The 25,656-nt window shown below is 47.8% G+C and overlaps 2 protein-coding genes across 5 annotated transcripts in view; both read right to left on the bottom strand.

Moving 5' to 3' along the window:
- The window catches only part of adam12b (ADAM metallopeptidase domain 12b), a 41,992-nt gene extending 28,905 nt beyond the window's left edge, over positions 1-13,087 (bottom strand). For all 3 annotated transcript variants that reach the window (XR_005898698.2, XR_005898699.2, XM_029175784.3), the window contains exons 1-3: positions 12,514-13,087; positions 6,089-6,207; positions 5,503-5,576 (exon numbers count right to left, since the gene is read on the bottom strand). Coding sequence is in view for 1 of the 3 variants with exons in the window: in XM_029175784.3 (XP_029031617.1) it covers positions 5,503-5,576; positions 6,089-6,207; positions 12,514-12,628 (308 nt within the window). In the remaining 2 variants the exon portion in view is untranslated. The remainder of the gene's footprint in view (positions 1-5,502; positions 5,577-6,088; positions 6,208-12,513) is intronic.
- Positions 13,088-14,701: 1,614 nt separating this feature from the next.
- LOC114842217 (uncharacterized) lies at positions 14,702-25,167 on the bottom strand. 2 transcript variants are annotated; one of them, XM_055502595.1, is made up of 9 exons: positions 24,782-25,167; positions 24,051-24,209; positions 21,935-22,018; positions 20,395-21,318; positions 19,061-19,266; positions 18,717-18,897; positions 17,279-17,342; positions 16,645-16,744; positions 14,702-15,045 (listed from the first exon to the last, which is right to left on the bottom strand). In XM_055502595.1, exons 4-9 carry the CDS (start codon positions 21,068-21,070, stop codon positions 15,016-15,018), a joined length of 1,257 nt encoding a protein of 418 aa, XP_055358570.1. In that variant the 5' UTR covers positions 21,071-21,318; positions 21,935-22,018; positions 24,051-24,209; positions 24,782-25,167; the 3' UTR covers positions 14,702-15,015. The 2 variants fall into 2 exon arrangements, with proteins under 2 accessions (XP_055358570.1, XP_028983669.1); XM_029127836.3 differs by lacking the exon at positions 21,935-22,018.
- Positions 25,168-25,656: the final 489 nt, after the last annotated feature.

The raw sequence follows: 25,656 nt of genomic DNA, 5'->3' as shown, positions 1-25,656 counted from the left end.
CTGTCCAATTAATCTATGGAGCCCCCCCGGGAAGCCTCATTGTTCAACCATACTTTTTTGTCTTCAGGGCAAATATGCAATTAAAAGCTGAGCCATAAAATTTATTAAAGATGTTTTGTCTTTCATTTTTCTTCCCTTGCCTTTTATTGTTGTCTTCCTCTGGCACTGCATTCATTCATGCAAAAAACTTTAAATAACTGGTGCATAGCCATAAAAAACAAGAAGCTCCGGCTCTCTTACACCCACTCGCATCTACAGCATCCGCGTTTATCCCTGAATCCTGAACGGCCGACAAGGTGACATCTGAAGCTGCGAGGGGAACCCGTGCCCCATAAAACAACTGCTTTAATATAACGGAACAGACTGCGGCTCCGCTGACTGCACACATCACAGATCATAAGCTCCCCAGTTCCTGGCTCCATGAAGCGACGCTCGCCCCTCTTAAAAACATCTCATGTCATTAAGCCGCTGAACACTTCGACAGCTGCGCTGATTCTCCAATAAGATAATAGCCAGCGATCGATCATTCTGCACCCCATTAAACGGCAAACACCGTGGAGATGGAAACTTTCTCTTTGCAGTGACGCTTCATTTTAACAGTGTAAGGATCAAGGTGAGAAATCAGTCAGAGATGTTAACACAGCGTGACGTGGATCACCATCGTTTGCAGGACGTCGATTTAACAACAACGTGTTTAATCAGTGCCATGACTTTATGTTCCCGATGTTCAGATCCTTCTCTGACGGTCATGGTCTACAAACAATAGCACTAAGTGAAAGTCTGTCTGGAGAGTTTCTCAACATTGGTTAACATTAGAATCTTTATTCCAATGACCTTTACTTACAGTACTCACACAAACCATGGATTAATCACGCTCCAGTCTGTGTGTTGTCTTTTTCAACAAAGAGCCACTCCAGCAAAAACTTCCCCTCAGTCAGTGAAGTCATATGATGCACTTCCTTCCCCTTGTTTTCCCAGACACAGCTGGATCTACTCTGAACGCTCACTTCCTCCAGAGTGTGTTTACAGCTAGAGTACATGATGTGTGTGCGTTTAACGCATGTACACAACACACAAAACCTTCCGTTCACCAACAAACCTGTCATGGATGCATAACAAGATGATTTATCTAAAACATGAGTCACACAGTCGTTTGAATGCATGTGATCACGTGGTACAGAATAACACCAATTCAGAACGATTCAGCCGAACGCTTTAAGATTTAATCTTGAATTAATTCCTATAATCTGTATTTCATACCACCTGTGTGGCGAGGTGACATCATATCAGGCAAACTGCAGTGAGTGAACAGCAGCAGAACTCTCCTTATTTCTCATGGGGCCACTACAAACGAGCCACTCTCTCATATAGAGAGGATGGGAATCGCACACAGAGTGATTTCTACTTTGAAAAGGATTTCTCATTAAGACTTTTATATCAAGCCTTTATGAGTAAGGGTTTAGGGAGGTTGTGTGTGAAACACAATTACTGTACAGTCTAGTGCAGACAGCGTCGCTGGCCTGGAAGCAGTAATTTATGGCAAAGTGTCCACCAAAAGTTGTAAGAAGCAGCAGAAGTGCATTATGACAAAGTTCATGCATTTTATTACTGGATCTTGAGACATCTATCCATGTACTGTACATCAAGGCAACCCAATCAGTCATGGACCACAGTCCCTGCGATGTGTTTACTGCTGGTGCAGACGTTTTATGTCTGGAATAAATATGAATATTATGCATCATCACCATCTGCAGTACTGTACCACTCCACCATATCAACAGCTCCATAATACATTTCCTACTTACCTACAGTACACCAAGCCAGTGATCTTCCAGTGAGGCCGTGCTGAGTATATCACAAAGTAAAAAAGAGCTGCAGCTCTGCAGGAGTTTGTGGATGCATCACCTCTGTGCCATCATTCACTGGCTATTAATCGAAGCACCAGAAAAACCACTCCCAACTGGATCCTAAATGCTTATTTATTCCAGCACCCCTGACAGGTCAGCCACTCTGTGTTTAATACATGCAAGGCTAAAATCAGTTTGAAGTGCACCTAAGGTAGATATACAAGATAGATATGCTAACTTTGTTTAAAATTCATAAATGTGTGAATGACATCCGAAACACGTTTTCATACGTGTTCAAACAGCGGCTTTTCATTCAACTCCCTTAGAGATCTATGTCTGGAAAATCAATCACAGACAGAGAAAAAGTGAATCCCGGGTAAAGACAAAACCGATGACTATGGAAAACAGTAAGACTTGTTAGCTTGGCTCCGATCCCGCTGGTCAAAAAAAAAAAGAAACGACCACTCTAATCTTTCCCGGAACAACACCTTAGACCGCACTCTCTTTTTTTTGTTATCGCCCTTCAAGACTGGGCAACTTTCCCCAAGGGCACTCTGCATTATCCACACATGCTTTAGCCAACTAATTAAAGATGGCAGGAGGCAAGATGCAATCGCCAGAACCAGAACAGCATCAGAGGAAGAGGCGGAGTTCACTGGCAGATTAATATTTACACTTATTGCATTTTGGGACATTTGTTTTCTGTCAATCAAAGTAAAGACTGTTCTGTCAGAGGATAAAATCCACTACATCAGCATTTTCAGAGATACCTGAGCTGCTTCCAGTCATGCTGAACTAAGTTAACACTACATCTACTACTACTAGTGCAGAAAAGTGCTTTTGTATGTACCATAATTACCACTTGATACTCAAAGGATAAAGCATCAAAAAATCCAGCGTTGCCAACTGTTTACCTTGTAGTAAAGCATGAATTAATTGCAACAGGCAGAACAAAATGCCTTGGCATCCGAAGGAAATTCACACTGGGACCTGGCACCAAAGTCTAAATCTACTGTACATGTGTTGGCAGCAAACAGCAACCTGACGTCCAACGTTTCGCTCTGGCAGTTTTGACAAGGAGCAAGGTTTCATGGTGACAGAAGAGCTGCTCGGTGCAAAAGCATGCACGCGAGTGGGGAGGGAGGGAGGGAGGGAGGGCGAGAGATGCCTGGATGGACAGGAGAGAGACCTTTACAGTGACACGGCCGAGAAACTGGAAGTGACAGAAGAGGAAGAAGTACAGAGGCTGCTTCTCAGACGTAATAATGATGTTTAGACGGAGCCATGGTTCAAAAGGGCTCTTTTCCTCTTTTCTTTCCCGTCACAGAAGAATGAAAGGAAATGTTGTCACCGGGGAACGCGTGGAGCAGAGCTGCAGCGGTTACGGGTCGAAACACACCCAGTTCATTACGCCTCGAGACGAGCTGACAGAAGGGCTTTTAATAAAAATAAACAATATTAGAGAGGCTCGTAATGAATGTCTCAAAGACAGCAATAGCCAGTTGTTGTAACAGTTATAAGAAAATTTAACAATACGCTGGAATCAAACCCACTATTATTCTGGTGCTGACGAGTGTCTCCATGATGGACAATAATAAAAACAGTCAAGGACATACAGCAAAGCTCCATTATGTCATTTCAAACTAGTGTGGAACAAAGCAGTAACAAAATTGTTATTGGATTGGGCAGTAATATGTAAAAGTTATACTGTGTAAACTTAAATGAGGAGTCTGGATACTTGACTAGTAGGAAACACATTTACAGCATTTTCTTGTAGAAACTAGAATTTCACATGTTTGCAACTTTTTTTCCTTTTGCTCTACTAATGCAGAACGTCCCATATAACCTCCATTAATCATTTCAGGCTGGCTAACGCTGCCATTGATCAGGGTTGTACAAGGGTGTCCAGCTCTGTACAACACACGGAGCCATGGCTGAACCTATTGCTACTCCTCAAGAGTAAACATCAAACCGCTTTAATCCACTGGCAATCCTGATGAGAGCAGGTCTGTACATGCACAGCAGGGGGGCTGTACACGGTCTCTGACTGGACGAGGTGTTGCTGAGACTCAGTGCTGACAAAAGCCAAAATAAAAAACCAACAGCGTTCACAAAAGAAGGAAGATTCCCAGGCTGCTGCTGCCCAGGGAAATCAAAATCAGGTCAGACCGGGCCAATTGTCAAATGAACACAAAAGCAACTAAAGTGTAGGTGTAGAATCGCAGAGAACTCAGACCTTCATCATTTACACTGGAGCTGCACTGTGGTTCCGACCCAGCTGGGTTCTCTCCTCACTGGTTCTGGTCTGTCCCTAGCCAAGCAACAACAGCTCATTAGTCGGACCCGGTTGCATGTTTACTGCACGCTGGTGAGGAGGAAGACGGCTGCACGGCGTCCATGGAGCCGGCGTGCTCTGCAGCGGCGCCGAGCTCAGCACGGTTAAGGAGGCAAACCTGAAAACCTGCCACAGCTCAGCACAAAGGGGCATCACTCATACGGTCATCAACGGCAGCCTCTGCCTGGATTCTGCATTGTTCCCTGCAAACACTCAGCTTTCACCAACATTCCACCCACGATGGAATCCAATTTTATCACCTCTGTTCTGTGTCGTTCTCATTCATGCTCATTTTCAGTTAAATATTTGAACATACAGTAAGTGTTGATATTTAAGCAGTTTTTGTGGATGAATTTCCAAGAGCTCATTGGTTCTTTACTGGTGAAATATTCACTAAAACCTCCACTCCTTGTTAACATTTTCCTTCTGCCCCAGACAATGGAGAGAGACACACCGAGGTCAGAGGCCACCTGTTCGGATTCGGCTGAACTGGTGCAGTGATATCGGAGGACGCATCTGTTCTGACAGGGAACAGGCCAGATGGAAACGCTAAAATCTTCCCTGGCCTCAGGCTGGCGACTGATGACTCACAGCTGATACACAGGTCACTGGAGGTCTCAGGAGGAGGCCAGAGAAAATGTTTTCCTCAAGTGTGTGTGCAAGTAAATTAAACTGTGGGTGAAAGATGCCTGGGCGCCCGGAGTCGAAGGAAGCGAGACGGAGCGAGGGGTTATTTATTGATCCATTTACATAATAGACATTGAATCTAGAAGAAATGCCTGTTTCTTATTTTAAACTCCCAGTTGGTGTGTCCTGGAGTGATCCATGAAGAAGGTCTGGCCAGTTGGGAACCAAGTAAATCAGGGCTTTGTCGATAAGTGTATCCAGAAGCAGCGGGGTAAAATATTATATCTGTCCAACGTCATAAAACCCGGCCTTTACTGTCACTTTATTTGGCTTCACAGCGAACATTCCTCACTACATGAGGCCATTTGTGCAAGCGAGCGGGTGTGCATCTACATGTTTACCAACGCCACATGATCACCAGGCCTTGTTTCAGTGGTGGGCGGAGGGAGGAAGAGGACGGGGAGGACAAACATGTCCTCGTGGAAGTCATCTGCCTCAGTCTTTACCAGCTCTCATCCCTCGGGCCTCAACCGTAAAAGTCCGGCCGCTGGAGGGAACATTTCCTCCTCCCATGAATCACAGTCCTTCTGAGACTGCAAGATGTGTGATTAACATATTAAAGCAGTCTTCCCCAGTCACGTTGCAGACAGTGAGGGGGGAAAAGGAGAATTCAAATGAATCGGGGAAACTTACTCATTTTTCTGGAGCAGCAGGATCAGCTGTTCGCCCTCCACGCGTACGAGCAGCTGGAGCGACGCGGGAAAGTTCTGCGAACACAGAGGGCACACAGAACCGTTCAGAGGGTTTCCCGATCCCCCGCGTCCTGTCTGCGCATCGCCCTCCGAATGCGACTTCACCTTTTGGACAGGATGCGGCGCGGCACAATAGGAACGGGGATAAAACCTCCACATCCTACAGCAGCCAGACCCGCTCTTACCCACTGACTTACTGTAGCAAAAGGCTGGAAACAACTCCTACATTAGCAGAAAAGAAGACGTTGAATTGCTCAGGGAGTTCTCAACACCTACGCACGTCCCTCTCTTTAAGTTTGCTTAAGTTGTGGAGAAGAATGCTGAATTTCAAACTTTTCCGCCTTGGGTGGGACAGACAGCCCACAAAGCGCTGTAAAGGGGTGTAGAATAAAGGAAGGACATGAAATAAGGCGACGCAGTACGAGGCTGCTGTCGTCTGCTGACTCGTCAAAGTGCTGACGGGATGAATTCCTACATAAAACGCCTTCTTGTGTGTGATCATGTTGAGCGTGAGGTGCAGCCATTACCCCCGCTTTGAGCAGGCTGAGGGGTCGGGGCTCCTCGGCCTCCAGCAGCACAGGGACGGTGGTCCTGCGTCCACCGGGTCCGAAACCCTCCCCTCGTTCAGCTTCGTCTGCGCTGCTGCCTGTAAAAAGATCATTAGCACACATTTACTTCAAATATTAAACTGTGATATCACAAATAGCTCTCATGCTTTATATGATCCTGCAGTCTACTTACTCTACTACTAACATACTCGGTTAATACTGAAGTGAACTTGCCGGATGTACTGTATTGTATATATAGCATAGGAAAAAAAAATAATGAACTGCATCAGTGGCTTCAAGCAGAATGTGGGAATTTCAGTGGCAATTCCCTCTGCTGAGCGAGTGTGTCTCTTAGTGCGGGCGACTGAGGCTGTCCCCAAAGCTCCCACGGCCTCACTGAGCATGTCTGAGCTGCAGAAGGCCCGGCAGGCTTCCTGTGAAGCCCAATAAATGTTACAAACCCACAGAGAAGCGCTGGAGCCGGAGCAGAGCACTGGAGGGGAGGGGAGGGGAGAGGTCGTTTGAGGTTTCACAGCACTGTTATCACCAAAGGGTGACAGGGAACAGGCCCTGCATCTCTATTCATGCCTGCACGTGGCATCGGAAGGCGTCCTGGACGTGATGCTGGACATTCTCATTCTCTGCTCTGTTGCAGAACGCGTTTATACCACGTCTGACAAAATGAAGCTTTATCTTGTGACGTTGCGTCTCTCCTGTTAGTGTGTAATAAGCTAACGGGGGCATAAAAAGGGAGAGGCTATATTTAATGGAGTGTTTGAACATGTGCTCAAAGTGGTTTGTTGATTTTCACGGTGAATGAAAGCCACATCAGACGACAGAGCAGCATGACTGAGACCACAGGCTGTGGCTAAAGGGCCGTTAAAAGGGAGCAATAAAAGGGAAGTCGGCCAGACGTCAACGCTTCCACTTGTGCTCCCTCAAATTCACTTAGACGCAGAATCAGCTCGTGTTAATTAAACAATGCCAATTAAGGGAGACGGCTAAAGGTTGGGGTTTAAGTTCTGACACTGGCAGAGACCATTTAGTGGCCTGACAAGCACGCGGGCCTCTTTAATGTGAGAATTAATGTGGTGCAAGCGCTTCTCAATGATTTTGCATTTACTAGGTCTCAGCATTAGTTCAGTAAAGATTAGAATTTGTATGCAGCATCTATCATTGCTTCCCAAAGAAGCAATTCCTTCAAACAGCAAAGCAATATAACATTCATGATCATGCTCATGGGCTTTATCCACTCTGGGAACCTTTGAAATTCAAACTAAAACTGGGTTAATCCCATATGTTTTCTTTAGAGTATCTTGATTGCTTAGCCAACCACGGCTGTATCCCCCATGTTGGGCACGAGGGAGAATCAGCTGCGGGTCATACATCTCAAAAACACAAGTTGTGTGTGTTAGCCAAAAACATCTTTCCCCTGCTGCCTGCTGCTAAATAGCCTCACCAGCAGAGGCTCTCTGAAAGCTCACTCCATCTCATCCCAAAACTCTATCCAATGCCGGCTAACGAGCTGCATTACTGCATCCACAGTCCGTGCACTGCATCATCCAAGATCAGGTATACACCTCTAGCAATGTATAAGTAATCGTCAAGCAGAACAGGCATCACCTGAATTTCCCTTTGCTTTTCACCTTGGGATTCTTCTCCATTTGTTTCCACAGTGGCAAAGAGATACAGAAAAGGGGTTTAAAAATGTTGCTAGGCCACATTTTAAAAGTGTGAAATACTGTAGTATTTAATTTTACAGTCACATCATTGATGTTGCAAATTGCCACAGTTGTGGCCTGAACTCCAGTCAGATACAAATAAGAAGGAAGCATAACAGAACCTGGAGGCATCACTTCTCATTTACTCCTCCTCAACACCAGGAACCCACCTCTAATAATAGCGGATGACAGGATAAGGAGCCATATTATGGATTTGACAATGGCAAAAGGTTGAATGTCCAATATCTGGACAGCCAGCGCTACTAGCACCTAATCAAATGTTTGTGATGGGTCTGTGCCCGCGGGGGCTGCGCTTGTGTGATTTTATAATATAGGAATGGAAGAAAAGTGACAAAACCCACAGACAGAGCTGAAGTCACCTGTTACAAGTGGAATTAATGGAAATGTGAGTAGAGTGCCGACTTTATTGATCAAACGTAACATATTGATGGGAAAAAGACAAGGTTTGGAGCCAAGTTGTCACCGCTGCTCGAGAGGTCGATTGGTGTTATTATCAGCATTGGCAAGTTTGTTGTTTTTGTCAGAGTGAACTGACACACGAAAGTAATACAAAAGGGGAGCGTCTGAGAAAACAGCAGGAGGATGCAGCTCAGTAATGAAGACAGAGTTATCTTCATTGTCATCTCCATCAATATGATGTCCTTAGACTCAAATGAAGTATAGTGTTTTTTCAATGTGACTTGTATAAACCAGGCTGAGAGATGTAGGAAATGGACTGGGACGCACAAAGAGAGAGAAGATGTTAATTCTACAGTAGATGTGGGATCTTTGTCAAACAGAACACTCAGTTATTGGCCTGAGAGCAGTAGAGCTGTGAGGCGAAATCGTGGCAACAGGAGATTTCTCAGGGTGGGTTAGTGAAAAGCGCCTGCGTGTCCGGTTACAGTATCATTCTGTGCGAGAAACAGTGAAGAAAACAATTCCCATTTTGCTCAGCACGGATTTGGGCGTCAGCCTGGGGGATTTGGGGATTAACGGGAACGTATCCGCACATGCTGAGTCACCTACCAAGGGACGAAGGGGTCGACACAGTTACTTTTCAGCAGGTCATACAGTATGAATGTAAATATCAGCCCCTCCCAGCTGCTATTGGGTGAGATGCTGTAGAATGAAACTCAGACACTCATGGTCCCCAGAGGATGAACCCTAACACATTACACTACTCTACCACAACATTCATGCTTAACAAAAATAAAAAACACAGTACACCCATCAAGCATTAGCATGTTTGTAGTCCTCCTGTGATCAGCATTGCTCTCAAAACACCACTGTCTCTACTAAGAGCATCACTGGAAACACCTTGTGTTATTGTTAGTGCATGAATATAAAAGATAACAACATTTATTGGATTAGCCACAAATTTCAAAAACAGCAAAGAAACACGCCTGGATGGATTTCAGTGTGCACGCATACACAAAGGAACACACACAGGGTTCAGGGGATCTCAGGCTGCTACAAAGAACCAGTGCCTCCCAGGTCTTCATTTGAAAGATTGTTCGCACCGTGTAATATTCTCTGACAACAGGTTATATTCCTTCCATCAAAGGCTTCCTCGAGCCATAAAGGCTGATGGCACCGAGCGCGGCGGGGCTGCAATCAGCGGCGTTTCACCGTAAACACACCCACACCGATGTGCGCGATGACCTCTCTGTTGTAAAATTATGGATGTGTGGAGACCTGGTGGTTGAACCCGCCGTGCGGCTCTGGAGGCTCAGACCCAGATGATGCGTCTGCACCGGTCCCTTATCCCGGCAATACCTGATGTTTCAGGGGAAGAGTTCAAGTGCCGTCACAGTAAAATATGCAAAAGCTCTTTCCAGCTGGGAGAACCCACATCGGCCCTATTTGCACACGCTGAGCCACTCGTTCAGTTTACACCGTGTATGTGTGCACGTCTCTCATCTCAATCATGCTTTTCTTCCTCTTTTTGCTTCATGATGAACTTTTCCTACTTTCCTTCTCTATATGGAAGCATCACAGTATGACACATACTACAGTGGATGTGGAAAATGAACGAGGGGGAGGCGGGTGCCACTTCATTCTGTCTATGTCTCGGCTATAGGCTGATTGAGAGGAGGGGGTGCACCCCCCCCCCCATCTATCACACCTGTGACTGACTGCTACAGTGTCTGTCAGGCTCCGCAGGTGATGAGCCTGCAACCTAGATACACGCTACGGTTTCCAGCATCACCCCGTTTGCATCCCTTCAGTTCCTCACATTGCTGCAGCATTATGCATCAGAGCTATTCGTGCCAATGGCGGGTGTGTTAAGTTGCCACCTCCTATCACCGACTTGCATACTGCGTCTGCGAGCCAGTCATCCTCAGGCAGGCCGGCACGCAGCGCGCAGGCGGAGGCTAAAGCGCACTGATGGCTAAAATGACAAATGATGCTTAACAAAGGAAGACATTTCCAACCGTGTCTGTTGTTCCCTCGTGGCCAACAAATCAATGCCAGCCTGTCCTCAAAATGTCAAACGAAAGCAAACCGCGGGGTTTGAAAAAAAAAACAGACGAGGGCGAGGTTATTTTTCTTTACTCTTTTAGAAGATGTGGGTTTATACGGCGCCAAAGACAGGATAGGTGACCGATGGCCCTCAGGAACCAAAGGGACAGTGTTTGTGTGTCGGAGTCTGCATTTCACGTTGCTCAGGGCAGGTTTAATTTGTCTCCACCAGTCTGTTTAGATACCACAGATATTCTAATCTCTCTAATTAATTCTGTCTGTTGCTGCCGTCTGACCAGATGATATCCTCACATCTAATCCAGGTCATTTGCTTCTGTCTGTAATTATTTATTGAGTTTCCTCTGCCTGGAAAAAAAAAAACACACTAGACCCCCAGAAAGCCGGTTAATATGCACAGGAGAGACAAAGACAATGATTGTAGCTCATACGTTCTGTTAAAAGCATTTCTATATGTATCTACAGTAATAAAAAGATGGGTCTTGAGGCCTATTTCCTGTTCGTGTCTAACTGCAAGGATTCTCTCTGATGATGGAGTAACCGCTGTCATGGACCCATTTATCTTCTCCTCACATTTGGAGAGTGACAGGACAACATGGGGACGTCCTGTAGAGCAATGAACGGTGAGATAGTGTAACTGCTGTCAACAGAACGCACCTGTTGGTCATCAGTAGTGGAATGTTACTGGCATCACAACCAGGAAACGACACAAATCACCGCTGCCATCGGATGATTCAGTGGCATCTAACGCATTGTTTGGACTCTGTCCAAGTCACCGGTTGTTGGCTCTATGAGAACTATAGGGCAGTGAGATTCAATCAGCCCCGGTCCATAATGTACTTCACTTAGTGGCGCTCGTGCTACAGCAGCTCTGGCCGAGCTCCCGGCATTGGCTCAAATCACAAATCTGGCTAAAGTCGTGCAACTACTGTAGTTGTGCTGTGCTGATCTCAGCCTTTGGCGACACAACGACCGATAACTTTACAGCCAAACTACACATCACGAGCACTGGCCTCCTGAAGCTCAAACCGGAATAATCTTCTCAAGATCTGTGTTCATTTATCTTTCACTCAAATAAAAAATAGCGAGTTTTCCTCGCTATTGTTGCACAATAAAGTACAGTACAATTTATAGAATGGAAGAAAAAAAAATCTATATTTCCTGTATTTTCCATGTGAAAAAACAAAAATCTAAGCAATGTTTGTGCAACTGCTTCATGGAAAAATCCCTTGACCTTCCATCCAAAGTCCTCGTGCACTGAATGAGGAACCTCATAATAGAGACAGGCCTGGTCTCCAGGTAGGAGGACAAACATGGAGAAAATAGAAAGTCAATACCCACTGAAAAACAGCGCACACTTCTTAATCTCAGCGCTCGTACTCCCCCTGAACTTCCTGCTGCTCCCTTGCTTTCATACAGTATATTGGTTACAAGTGAGTGAGTGCTTTAATGACCCCCCGTAGAGATGATGTGTGCACAGTAAACATCTGAGGATCTGCTCCCTGCTACCTTGTTGTGGGCTTGTTGATGATGAACATTAGAGCCGTGTGTTTGTTAGCACAAGCCCTGGGACAACAAACACACAGCGTTGTGTATGTGCATCCACCATCCGACTGAAACACACCATAAATTATTAAATCGTGACCTAAACTTCCTGTTCCCTTCCCTCAGGCCTGGCTCCTGCCTCGCCAACCTGCACGTTCAATAGGTTTATCTACACAAAGCCCACACACGCTTGCTCACAAATCAGCTGCATCTCGCCACATGCTCGGTCCTTTACCCCTAATATCCGGTTATCACTGGCTTATTCATTCAGCAGATTAAATTTAGCAGCCGAGTAAAAATAACATCCTGCTGGGTTTGTGTTTACAACGTAAAGATAAAGCTGCATCCTCCTGGACGCTGAACTCATCCGTCCATCCCGACACTAGTCTGACTTCCCTTTATTGTTCTGTCTGAGCAGAAAGATGGATGTTTAAGGGAAAAAAAAGTCTCTTCCCTCCTGCCCCAAGTGAGAAATGCACTGCTATGAAAAGGATGTCAAAATAATATTTTTATATACCCTGAAAAATGGAGACAAGCACAAAAACTGATAAACTAAGACTACGAAGTAAATCTACTGCTTCCTACTATCCCGACAAAGCCTCCTTTAAATTCACTATAAATCATATTCACTCGCCTTGTGCTGCATTTACTCACCCGCTCCTCCGTCGGAACGCGGACCGCCAGCGTTTTCCGCCGCCGTGGACAGGCACCAGAGGCGGAGAGCGAGGACCGCGAAGGCAAAGTTCCCCCGCCGCCTCCAGGTGCGCATGGTGCCGGGCGCGCGTCCTCAGGTGAGCGGCTGGAGATCCGGGTCGGAGCGGGCTACGGCGGACGCGTCACCGCCACAAAGTTTCCGCGACTGCAGCGGGCGTGAGGCGCGCGACGACGCGGGGGACACGCACGGTCACGCGCGTCGTCCGAGTGCTGCTGTGGGGCTCGGCTGCGTGGGACCGAAGGAGCGGAGGAGGAGGCTGGTGGAGAGCGACACGGACTCACCATCTCCTCTCGTACTGGAGCGGCCACGCTCAGCCATGTGCGTTTCCCACGCCGCTGGGTCCTAAACCCGGACGTTTCCGGTAGTTCCACCCGCCTAACGCGCGGTAGAGACGCGGCTTCGCTGGTTATTATCGCCAGTGTCAAACTACAAGAAAAGTCGCGATGTCTGCTTTCAGTTACGCACACTGGCGCGCATATTTCCACCTGTCCGTGGATCGGAGGTGGGGCACGTTGGACGCTCACCTGGGCAATTAAAATGCAAGTGACAGGTCCTTCCAGCTGTGAGGTGACGTCAGCGCCGCGCTGCCCGACGAAACCTGCGCAAACACAACGCGGGGCCATGAAAGAGAGATGCATGCATATCCTTATTTAATTATAGTAAATTAACAAAACGTTTAAAAACATCAATAGTTTTCATAATGCCTTCCCTATAGCCCCTTATCATAAACATCACAACTGAAGGCAGACGTCTAACCTTTGCTCTAATCCGAACCAAAACTCAATTCTAACCTCAACCCTAAAATCACATCTTCCCTCAAACCGACCAAAATGTCCTCACTTTGAAGGTTTTCTTATAATTAACTTACCTCACTAGGAAAATATGTTTTTTGGTTCTCACAGTGATGCAAGTACACACACACACACACACACACACACACACACACACACACACACACACACACACACACACACACACACACACACACACACAGTAGAATGTAATCTCCCTGGCCCCATCTGTGTTTTCTGCCGTCCACCTGGTCTGGTTTACTCTAATCTTTTTTTTTAGCCTGTGTGTGTGTGATACTGGGCACAAGTCACAGATGTGTCTCTGCAGGCATTCGTTCACACCTCAGAACATACGAATTGCAAAGAAAATGAAAAAGGCGACACTGTTTTCGTCTGAGCTGACTTTGATTGAGTTACATCTCACAGCCAAAGCCTCAGTCTAAAAGTGTAATTTGCCTATTTTTCTTCGGATCCGTTTTATTCTAGCGTAACCCGTGAAACCTCGCCCCGTGTTTATATATCAGAACTATTTGCGCTGATGATACTGTCGTGACCCTTGAACACACAGATGTGAATAGCCTCGCAAATGAATGGGGTGCGAGTGAAACCCCCAATGAATTAGTGCCCCTCGTCCGGGACGCGCACACGGGCTGTGCCCTCGGGGCTCCTGAGTGACAGACGGCGATGTGACATCCAGACACATGATGCTTCAAAGGGGGGAGGCTGACTGACGGGTCCGCGTCCCCCTGTATCAACTCACCTGTCAGTCCCGCTCAGCAGGAGACCACCTCTCCCATTACTCAGGCCTTGCTAGTAATATGCAGCACATGTAGGTATCAGTGAGGTCATTTGCATATGTACTGTAGCACTGGGCTTTTTCGTGGGGTTCTGAAATACTGCAGTCCACTCACCCGAAGTCTCCCACCGCCGTGTATTTATAGAGCGCGTTTGATTGAGGCCTGTGGCACACGCCCTTCATCCCAGCGGGCTCTGTTTAAATGCCACAGAGATGTCAGCGCCGCTCACCGGCCGCGCCTGGACCGCGCTCCCGAGCTGTGCCCAGAATTCTCCCCTCCTATTACAATGTCATCTCTGTGGAGCCCGGCGACAAAGGCCCCCTTTCACACGAGCCGCGCGTCTCCTGAGTTCGATTAGCTCGGAATTCCACTGTTCCGGACGAGGGGGTGCCAGAGGCCCGGAGGCAGACGCGGAGCCAATGACGGAGCACCGGTTCTGCCCTTCCCAGGTCCGCTACCGTACGGTACCAATGACAGGGCCAAGGTGCTTGCTCCGACCTGTGGAAGTCAATTTCCTGGAAAATGACACGGCTCCAATGCAGGATGTCCTTGAAATGCTTTTATTTCCCTTGCAAGATAATTGAGATACACTGACGGGAAATTGTACCTTGAGGAGTCATATTATAAAGAATCTGTACAATTATACTGCGTCTGTATTGTCCCGATTCAGTGGGTGTCAAAAGGCAGATGTGATGTTTTATGAACTCGAACGTCAAACCCTTTGTAATCAGGCTGACGGAGGTGATTTAACCCCAGCGTGGCCTCGTGTGCAGGCACAGAGGGAAGCGGGTGCATCGAAGTCTCATTACACATCACATCCGAAGAAGAGAGAAGAGGCCGGGTTTGCGTTCAGTTATCTTTGGAGGATCCGGTCCAGGAGCCTCTGCAAAAACAAGAAAAACAACAATAGTAGCAGTGACCCGGCATCAAAAACACATCTGTCCGCACTCAGACCTTCCTCCCCTCAATCCTTTAAGAGCAGCTCTGCATCACACAGGAGCGACTCCCGCTGCTAAATTGGCTTTTACTTCCATCAGCCTCACCCCAGAGGTGGCCGAGCTCAGGTAGGGAGAATAATTCTGGCTCGCTATCTGACCCGCCCCAACACACACACACAGGCACGCACGCGCACACACACACACTATGCAATCACACTCCTCTTACAGTACCACCCAAAAGCTGGAATCTCATTTCAGCCGAGATTCAAAACCACCCACTGCCTCGTGCTTTGAGGCCGCCGCGCTCCACCTCTGGATGTGTGTGTGTGTGATTGTGTGTGTGATTGTGTGTGTATGTGTGTGGGGGGGTTTTCTGACAAAACTGGGACCTCTAAAACACACAAGTCTGTGTTTATTGGGGGGAGGAACACTCTCCTTTCTTCCAATCTCACTGCGGTTGAGCCCAACTAATAGCTTTATTTCAGAGCTGTCAAGGTCGCGCCGGCTCTGTAACATTTGTGTCCCTTATTTCCACGAGGACGAAACGAGCCATTTGACGTCATAGTGCGCCTCGTATTCCAGCGACCCGCCCGTGGCTGGTTTGATACAGATCCAGTGTTTTCCCTGAAAACCAAACTTTTCAGAGGCCAGGGGCGAATCGTTTTGCATAAGATAAATTTATCATGATGTCCCAGTTTACATAAACATTGGCAAGTGAGGGAAAAAGCAGCCATCTTGCAAAACATATAGTTGGAAACGCTCCCACTCTGCCTCTCATCAGCCACAGCGATTGTGTAATCACCTGTAAGACACTGGAGGCAACGCGTCACATTTCTTCACATTCTACCTGCGTGACAGCGACTCTGTTGCTGTGGCTCGGTTATAATGGGAGACGGAGTGAAGGCTCAAGCGCACGTGAAGCTGTCTGACACTGCACGCTCTCAATATATCATTCATTCGCCATATGTGTCTTGCTGCGGGGGGACACGGATACCGCCTGTTAGAGCAGGTCTCAGGCATCATGTCAGCTGGGCCTGAAATAAGCAACAATAAATTATACAGAGATGTGTCTGCTGCAGCAAAACCCAAAGTCTCAGAGACAGAATTTGAGAAACGGGGCCAGTGGTGATGCTTTATGATTGATTCTGATTCTGTATCTCATTTGATACTGTGGAAAACACAAAATGCTCAACGGTAATGGACATCACATGAAAATAGGCAGAACACGCATGACTGGGAAACGGAGCAGTGGCGAATGAGAGGATGGGCTTTATCAGGCAAACAGTGACCTCTAGTGGACAAGACCATGTTTGCGCCTGTCTCGCCTCATCATCTGCAAGATCAGTGCTTTTGCTATTTGTTCACTGCATCAACGCATGTATGAATAATTAATTCATTCATATTAGATACATCAGACGATTTCAGAAAACACTTAAAGCCGTAGAGCTATAATATATTTGTGTTGTTGTTCGTGTTTCTGCCAGTTTAATGTACAGTAATCAGTGGTTTGAACTGTTTGAACCCAAAATGAATTGCAACTGTACCTTTTTAAAAACCTCTGCTCGCAGTCTGTTGGTTTGTGATTCTGCCCTCTTTTTCTCCTCCTCCTTTTTCTTAGTCACCTCCGGCAGCTTGTTGTAAATCCTACAGACACAAAAAGGCAAATTCATACAGAGCCGGGGGAATGCGGTATCACAAGTCTGGGGGTGGCTGAGATATGCCAAGAGACTGGAATCCCAGAAACAAGGTATTATCTGCTGAGGCCATAGCCTGCAGAAACCTGGATCCACTGATAAACAGGTCTCACGCAGACTCCTTTTTCACTCCCACAACTACAACCAATTCGTTAAGAGATCCTCCAAGTCAGATAGTGTCGCTTTGGAAAAAGATTACAATGGGCAGTCGACATCTGATCAGCTGTGGCTTTCCAGATAAGGGAAGGGGGGAAAAAGAGGGCGATAAGGCTAGCAGAGGGTAGCTCGCATCTCCTGTCAGGACCCGTGGATGTCACACATCTATTGTATACGTACAAAACGTGTCTGCATGAATATGCGCAGCGTTTGTACACAAACAAACCTGCGTGCGTGTCAGATGAGACAAACAGGCATGATGGATCGTCCCTGAATGAAAATCAAAAGAGCGAGGAGAGCGAGAGTGACGTCTCCTCATCAAACTCACCTTCTGGACCTCCGCTGCATCTCTCCGCCTGATATAGACCTCTCTCTAGGCTTGAAAAGGTTATCTGGGACACACACACACACACACACACACACACACACACACACACACACACACACACACACACACACCCACACACACACACACACACACACACACACACACACACACACACACACACACACACACACACACGAATAACAAATAAGTATTAATATGGAAATGAATCTGATATGCAAAGAGGACTGGCTTCCAGCTGTATAGGTACAGTTTGCCTGACTGCTGCTGCTCAGGTCAAAAGACTCCAGATTACAGGAGGATTTGAAGATTCCTCATAGGAGTCCATGGTGACCTTGGAAATCTTAGTTGAAGTACAGCTAGTACTCAAGTACTTGCCAGAAGTACTATTAGTGAAAACTCTGCCGGTGCAGACGGGACGTCTTTAAGATGCAGCAACGTTAAATCCACACGTTCTCCGTTAACTGGTGCAGGGGAAAACTGCTCAGTGTGATGTTTGCTCACATCAGCTGAACAAAGCCTTGTCACAGTTTTTCGTGTCTGACAGCTTCGGCGTGAAAGGAAGATAAACGCGACTCTGGCTGAATATGGAACAGCATTTGCAGCGGTGAAATCATAATCTACACCTTTATGAACGTCAAACGCGCATCACAACAGCCTCGAAACGTAAATACTGTACCCGTCCATGCATAAGCACTAATGTGGATGTGCCAGAGAATTCTGCTCCTGGGTTATTTTGTGTAAAGATCTGACATCTTCACTGGCAGTGATACACACTTTCCTGCTTTGTGGGTAAATGCTGATTTAGAGCAGATATTGTTCAGACAGACACACGTTCTTATTGACGACCTGCTCTTTACATCACATTTGGATGCTAATGCAGTGCCAGATGTGTTTCTGCTAATTGATATGACGTGGGTGAGTACAGCAGCTGCCTGATTGTTCCATTGTGTGGACTGGTCTTGACATATAATGCCAACTTGTGGCTGACTAGCTGACGTGCAGTACCAAATGTTGACCAGCAGAGGGCAAAGTTGGATAAATGCCACTACACTGAGCAGATTAGACCATCAGCATCCCCAGTCTCTTTTGCTGAGGTTGATGCATTTACAGTTAATACTAAGAAACACCAAGAAGTTCCTACAATAGCATCGCTGAAGGTGTTTTGTTTTGAAAACATGCTGTAATACAAATATAAAAAAACTGGCATGTGCTTTTGGCTGACCCTTGGAGAAATAACCCCAAACCGTGAATTGTTCAGCGCTGTTTGCAGGGCGGACGCCACGCTTCCCCTTCACCTAGTCCCGCGATTATTATCGAGTGACCTACATTTTCCGCGATGCTGAGGAGATGTGAAACCTTCACATCCATTGTCTGCGGCGGGCAACGTGTGGCGGGCAGCCGTTTTTATTTAGCTCACCGCTAAGCGGATCTGGCGTGGTGCACTTCCTCCTCTGTCTGCCTCCATCCTCCCTGAGGCCCTGCACCAGGTCTGGGCTGCAGCCCTGCAGCGCTCGCCTCCTCCGGGCCCGCTGCTCCAGCCTCCTCACCCGACGCTGGGATCGGCTGATGAAGTCGGGCCTGTACAGCTCCAGAGCCTCCTGAAGCGGGGAGACGTGTGTTCACACAGGGGGTCCAACAGAGGGGAATACCTCACATCTCTAAACACCAATCTTAGTTTTCCTGAGTGGAAAAACTAAATGACGCATTCAAAAAGGGGAAATTTTGCCATGAAACGGGACTGGAGGACTGTAGGGCTCCTACTTTGAGGCTGAGAATCACGGGGGCTCCGTCCAGAGAGTCATCCTTTGGCCGAGGGTGAGAGCAGCAGGTCCGAACCGAAGCGGAGGCTCGTGGAGCTTCTGTGGAGAGCGTCCGCTCGCAGTCTCCTCCTCCTCCTCTTCCTCCTCCTCCTCCTCCTCCCTGCGCCTTGACACCCGCTGGCTGCCCGCCCCGTGTTCTGGAGTCGACTCGAGGGAGAGACACAGAGGAACCGAATGACTGTGAAATGCAGTTTGGCAAAGTCACATCATTCCGGAGCGGCTTCCGTTGCAGCGTGAGCTCATTTCCACACGCTAACTTTTACACGAAGGAGTCGCATTCGGTAGATACGACGGTAACTTTCGTGTCAAAGAAAGAATCAGATGGCAAACAGACACAATAAACTGACGGGAACCCTTTGCTGGCTCTGACTCTCCCACACGCTGATGCACTCGTACACAACCCCCACAACACATAGAAGAAACCCAGAGGGAACAGGAGCGTGGCTAATGAATAATGTAAAGGATGACAGTGCAGGCGCCGTGCACCTGTAGCCTGGTTCCTCCACGTGGCGCGTGGACAGAGCGCCAGGAATCGCGAGCGCAACAAACGAGCGTGACTGCTGCTCACGCCTCAGTTCCAAATGTGCTGAGCATGAAAGAACACAATGGGATGAATAAAAGAGGAAACGGGGGATCGAGCAGAAAATAAACGTCGTAATGAGCGGATTGAGCCGGTTAATAATTAACTGCGGCGCTGCATTTTCCTGAGGCGGCCCATGTGTCAGTGAAGGCAGGTGAGCCGCTTCAGGCAGCGACGGCACATTTGTAGTCGTCTTCGGCTGCAGCATCCAGTGACAGCACTGCCAGCGCCTCGCTGGTTTTACAGTGAGGACAAAGTGTATTTGCATTTAATGGATCCCTGAAAAACCAGTGGATGAATCCGGTTCGCCACGGCTGCCGTAAAATGAAAGGAATCATTGGGCTGGGTTATTTCTTGCTCGAGCCAAACCGTCCGCTTTACTGTAGTACTGTTTCGACCTTGATCTCATTCAAACAGATCAGAAATATTCTTTAACATCATGCAAATCCTGTCTATGTTTAGATGCTGCAACCCATTGTTAATATATGCAGATTCAGCTCCTAACTTCAGATTTTATGCAGAAGAGCTGGGACTCATGGGAGGATAAATAAAAAATATTTTTCTCCCACCAGAAATAAGATTATTTTTTTTATCTACAATAACTTTGGAATGTGAGTCCCTGAAAGGAGCATTCAGATCAACTGGCACGGGTACTTAAGACTTTCACTTCTGAAGGAAGGTGATGAAATTCATACCTGGGCCTGTATTGAAAGTGTGCTGCCTGTGAGTGAAATTGCTCCGGGTAGCGAGAGCTGCCTCATCTGCATTCCCCTTCTGCCTCCCAGCCTTTGTGTGCGAGGGGCCTGGCCCTCTGAATGACAATAATCCCAAAGCACCGCTGTGGCGCCGTGCGTGCGAATCAGGGGGCTTCCTGTTAACACCGCGAGCGGGTGCTGTTTGCGTGACCCCGTGGCCCCGCTGCTTTGCCAGGAGGCCTCTGCCGTGACCCGCGGGGCTCCCCGGGCCTCTGCGGTGCTCGGGGCCCGGCGTGGAGGCTGCTTTGTTGTCTGCGAGTCTGTGCCAGGATGAGGCACCGAAGCGAACGGACAGGGTGGAGGTGAACGACGTGGGTTCAGGCGCGCGTCTTCCTTCCAGATCCACGAGGGAAATGGAGAGCGACTTGTCCAGAAACACAACAGACCTACTGGACCTCAGGGGGAGCTCGCGGTGGACACAGGAGCGGTAGCGCCGCGAGGACGGCTCCGTTAAGGATCCACTCGTCACCTCCTGCCTGATGTCCTCTGCGAAGCAAAGACTGCACTCCACTAGTTGGACGCCCCTGTTTTCCGAGCAGACCTGTCTGCACTCCTCTGAGGCTTCGCTGCAGCAGTTCTGTGGGCTCAGGTCTGCGCGGCGGTGGGAGACATGCATTTCACCAAAGGTAGATGTGAGGGCGCCTTCGCGTGCGCGTGCTGACGGATCCTTGGAGGTGGAGGAGGGACGGCGCCAGTTTGGACCTCACCGCACCCCTTCCGGAACGGGCTGGACCTCCGCTGGCTGCAGTGTGAGGACTGTGTTAGTGCTCGAAACGACACGCGCTCCTTCTCCTCCTGCCCCCGACACGCAGCCAATGACAGGACATTCCTGTGCACCGAAGCAGCGATGTCCTCACTCGAAGCCTGCGAAGAGACAAAAAGCATCCTATTAGCAGCGTCAGCGGGCTGAGGAATGGATAATCACTCTGAAGGGAGGGATATCATCCACCGCGATGCTGCAGATCTGCACTCCTGCGTATGTTAATCCTGTTTTTCAAGATGTAAATTGATAGGCATCAAGTAGCAAAGACATTCATGGAACAATCCAGATTAGTCTTGTTTCTTGTTTTGGCCTTTGAACACAGCAGATGCTTTAATTGCACCCGTTTCCTGCTTTAACCAGGAATTTTTCGCAAGTCGGCTTAATGAATAACTCACTCCTGCTCAAAGGTTGCTATAAAATGGATGCAAATTTTGAAGACGTTGCCCAAAAAGCAGCAGAGATCAAATGTTTACCATGATGAAAATGAACTGTTTCAGTTTCAGTAATATTTGTATTGAACACATGGACAAGTCTTTCATACTGTATCCCAACAAACATATAATGTAAAATCACATTTATTTTACTCCCTTTGGGCAAAACCGTTTAGGAAGGAGCACAAGTCAGTATCTACAGCTTATTTGCAGAAACTGTAACTTTCCAGGTCAGTGAGACCCGGCGAGCACATGCGCTGGCGTTCGTGCGCCCTGAGCTGTTTACCTCCTCGAAGTTAGGTGTCAGAAGACTTGGGAATCTGAGTGTGGAAACCCACTGGCATCGACCAGCTGTCTCCTAGTTTCTCATCTGTCAGTTCACAACAGAAACAGAGTTTACATGAGGAAACAGTAGTTTTGGGGCCGCACCGTTATCATACGTGGATCAAAACGGAACACGCTTCCAAAGGATTCTTCCAGCAGCTCATCTACCCGTCTGCTAACCTGTCGCTAAAGCTGCTTTTCTGCTAACGCTTTAATAATTCATTACCCACTCTATCATCCCATCATTATTCTGTGCTCACGTTCACTCCCATCCATCAACACCAGAAATTAAATCTCTCTCCCACGTGTTTAGCTTCCTCCTCTCAGCTGATGATGGCTCTCCTGCCATGATGTTACTTAACAACAGCGAAAGCCTGAATGTTTGGGCCCATTGTTTCAGGAGGTGGCAGAGGATGTTATTGTCTGTTTACCCATCGCTATGGTGATAAATGATGCCGTTCCTTTAGAAATTATGAGACAGCAAATGCTGTGGAGTCAGTTCAGTCATTTCAGTGTAACTATTACAGTCTGAGATCATAACATAGGGAGGCGTAATTTAAACTTTAAACAAACACGGCAAGCGTGCACAGAATTCCGTTGCACGGCACAATGTCATAGTAAGACCTCGCAAATTGAAGTCATGTTATTGGGCTGTTTAAATCTTTGCATGAATGGCACCATGCATACAATACGGGGAAAGTAATTATGTTTACCCTGTGTGTTCCACTTTGAAGCGAGTCACATGGGACGAGAGAGCAAGCCCGAACAGCAGCACGAAAATAGAAATGTAGACGTCCCCATCTTCGCCCCGTTTTCGCTCTTTGATTCAGTTCTGATTTGCAAGCGAGTGTAATTGGAGGAAGGAGCAGCTTTTCATAATGCTGCACCTTATAAAAGTGGGAACAGGAGGAGGCGAGAAGCATAATAAGTTGAACAAACACTGGATTGAAACAAACCACGTCAAGGGTCACAAACGTAATGAAGATGGCGTGACATCGTTCTCCTCCTCCTCATCACACAGACAAACATCCGCTTCTGTAAAGGTTTGCTAACCTCCAAAAAGTCAGGTTGAGCAACTGGAAAACACGCGTACAGTAGTCTGACACATTGTGGTTTTGTGTCATTGTCTATGTTGAGACGTGACTGGCCTCAAGTAAACCTCACCCTTCCTGCAACTGGTGTGTGTGTGTGCGTGTGTGTGTGTGCGTGTGTGGAAAATAGAAAGGGAAAGTGTGTTTTTGACAAACACGGTGACAGCGCACACTGAGCTGGGCCTCTGCTTGGCAGATGTGGCCATACTCTCATCGCTCCGCGCGCGGTACCCGGTGACGGCGTGAAGCCTTTGTGCTCCTGACAGGGCCAGAAACAGAGAGGGGGCTGTGAGGCCCACAGCTGCTCGGAAGGAGGCGAGCTGTGCAGCGCTGTGGGTATAAAGGAGATAAACCCATCAGCACAGCCAGTCCTGAAATGAGGCTCTCTGAGGGAACTCGGGGACAAAACGCCTGCTCTCAGATGTGTTGTGAAGTGTACGGCGGTGGAAGCCGACAGACTGTCAGGGGCCGCCCGCTATTATTGCAGCTTTCTGCTTTATGCATACAATCTTTTACATCTCTATGTGTTTCCTGTGCTGCAGCGCCGTTCGGCTGCTTTAATGAAAAGCCGCCCCGTCGCCTCTTGCGTGAGGAATATTTACTTTGGTGTTTTATTTCCAAATATGCTCCTGATGCTGGAAAACGCGTTATTGGTCAGTGAATCACGGTTTAGTACAGTACATGCCCCCTGCTGTGAGCTGCAGCCGTTGCGTACGGGCTTTTTGTATTAGAGCAATTTGTCAGAGTAAGTCAAGCACGTTGTAGTGATCCTGACTGTGGGTGACTGGAATGTGGTCACATGGGGAATAATATGCTGGCATTCACAGCAGGAAAACACAAGCAGCCCAGAGAGATAGAGAGAGAGAGAGAGAGAGAGAGAGAGATTCAGCAGTAATTCACAGCTGAAACAAACTGGTATTTCCTGTAATACCAGGCTCAAATAAGAATGTGCAGATCCAGCCTTACAGCACACTGGAGCCTCCTTACCTGCTACAGCAGTAACCGAGGCGACATCATCCTCTATGAACCCGACTTATCCACTTGTTTCTGCAGGTGCCACAGCTGGATCCCGCTGGTGCTCAGGACCAGAAGGGTTCCCGGGAGTCAGACGGTCTTTCCTCAAGCCCCCGTCAAGCGCCGTCTCAGCTGACAGGGGATCAGGTAGCAAAAGTGCAACTCATTAACCGAGTGGCTATATTTACACAAACAGCCCCGTGAGCCGGTTTAGTCACACGACCTCGAGTGAGGATTCTCCGGAAATGAGAGATGGTTATGACGTGAATGCTAAATACAGCAAGGTGATGATCAGGAGCCTCTCCAGCTACAGTATGAATCAGGCACTATTAAAGAGTACTAAACGTAGTACTGTAGTCCATTTCTGGGGAACACTAAATGGTAGAAATGATGACAGACTAGTAGCATCCCCATTTCTCTGCGCCCCCTTTCTGTAGCTGCAAGTCTCCGGTTTCTGGATGAGCCAAGCTGCTTGTGAGTTATTACTCATTTCTCTCGTCTCCATCACCTTCATCAGTCCCACCGGCTGAGGCAGACGGCCTTCCTCTCCCACATACAGTAGGCAGCCATGATGCTGTCTACCACTAATGGCAGACTAACTAGAGAGAGAGATTCAGCAGTAGTTCCCATATGAAACAGAAACAAACTGATATTTCACATCCGAATAAGAATGTGCAGATCAGACCTCACTGGAGCCTCCTTACCTGCTACAGCAGTGACCGAGCCGACATCATCCGCTCTGAACCAGACTTATCCACCCTTTTCAGCAGGTGCCACAGTTGCTGGCAGTCAGCCGGTCTTTCCTCAAGCCCCCGTCAAGCGCAGTCTCAGCTGACAAGGGATCACGGAGCAAAAGTGCAACTCACCAACCGAGTCGCTATATTTACACAAACAGTGACTAAGGCTTGCTTTAGTCACTGTTCGTCTGAAACCGCAGGTTAATATGCTCCGGCAATGAGAGGCATGTGGAGCGGTGTCCTTGGCCGAGCCGTGAAAGTTCTGAGCACACGCACGCACGCACGCGCTTCACGGCATCGTGCTGTTTCTCAGTGAGTTCATTGACTGCAGCTGCTGGTCTCTGCAGCTTCCACACGTACCCTTGGCTTCCTCTGAACGCCGAGGCTAACTACCTGTCTCTACGCCTTCGTCCCAAGGACTCCGGCTCAGGTAGCAGAACAGGTGACTGGCTCTCAGGTTGCAGGGCTTGCATAATAAGGCCCCCACTGCCTGAGTTATTAATGGGGGCTCCTGCAGTTGCCTCACTGACACAGCAAAGACAAGGTATGATGAATTAAAATGTTTCCACCCACTGTTTTCTTACTCAATGCAGCACATTTCACAGATATTTTCCCAAAGTGTCTTGAAAACACGTAAGTTGTACATCATCTCAGAACAGACAGACCTGGATGTGGATAAAAGAATAGAGGGAGTAAAGGCACAACTATAAATAATCATCCAGATAGAGTAAAGCTGTGAAGGTGCTGAATATTCATCTTATTGTTTCTCCCTTTAGGAACCAGAACCAAAGTAGGGTAGTGTTAAAAATCACACTGAGTTTACACCCGCGGTGATAAATTAC

The sequence above is a fragment of the Betta splendens genome, chromosome 15 (assembly GCF_900634795.4).
Source record: "Betta splendens chromosome 15, fBetSpl5.4, whole genome shotgun sequence".
In the NCBI taxonomy this organism is placed as follows: domain Eukaryota; kingdom Metazoa; phylum Chordata; class Actinopteri; order Anabantiformes; family Osphronemidae; genus Betta; species Betta splendens.
This window is presented reverse-complemented; position numbering and strand designations above follow the sequence as displayed.

Excerpts from the sequence above, each read along its gene's own strand:
- LOC114842217 (XM_055502595.1), bottom strand. The coding sequence starts at position 21,070 with ATGCATGTCTCCCACCGCCGCGCAGACCTGAGCCCACAGAACTGCTGC. Across the intron at positions 17,343-18,716 it reads CACGCCAGATCCGCTTAGCG|ATAACCTTTTCAAGCCTAGA; the intron begins GTGAGCTAAATA and ends TGTGTGTCCCAG. Across the intron at positions 16,745-17,278 it reads ATGCAGCGGAGGTCCAGAAG|GATTTACAACAAGCTGCCGG; the intron begins GTGAGTTTGATG and ends TTGTGTCTGTAG.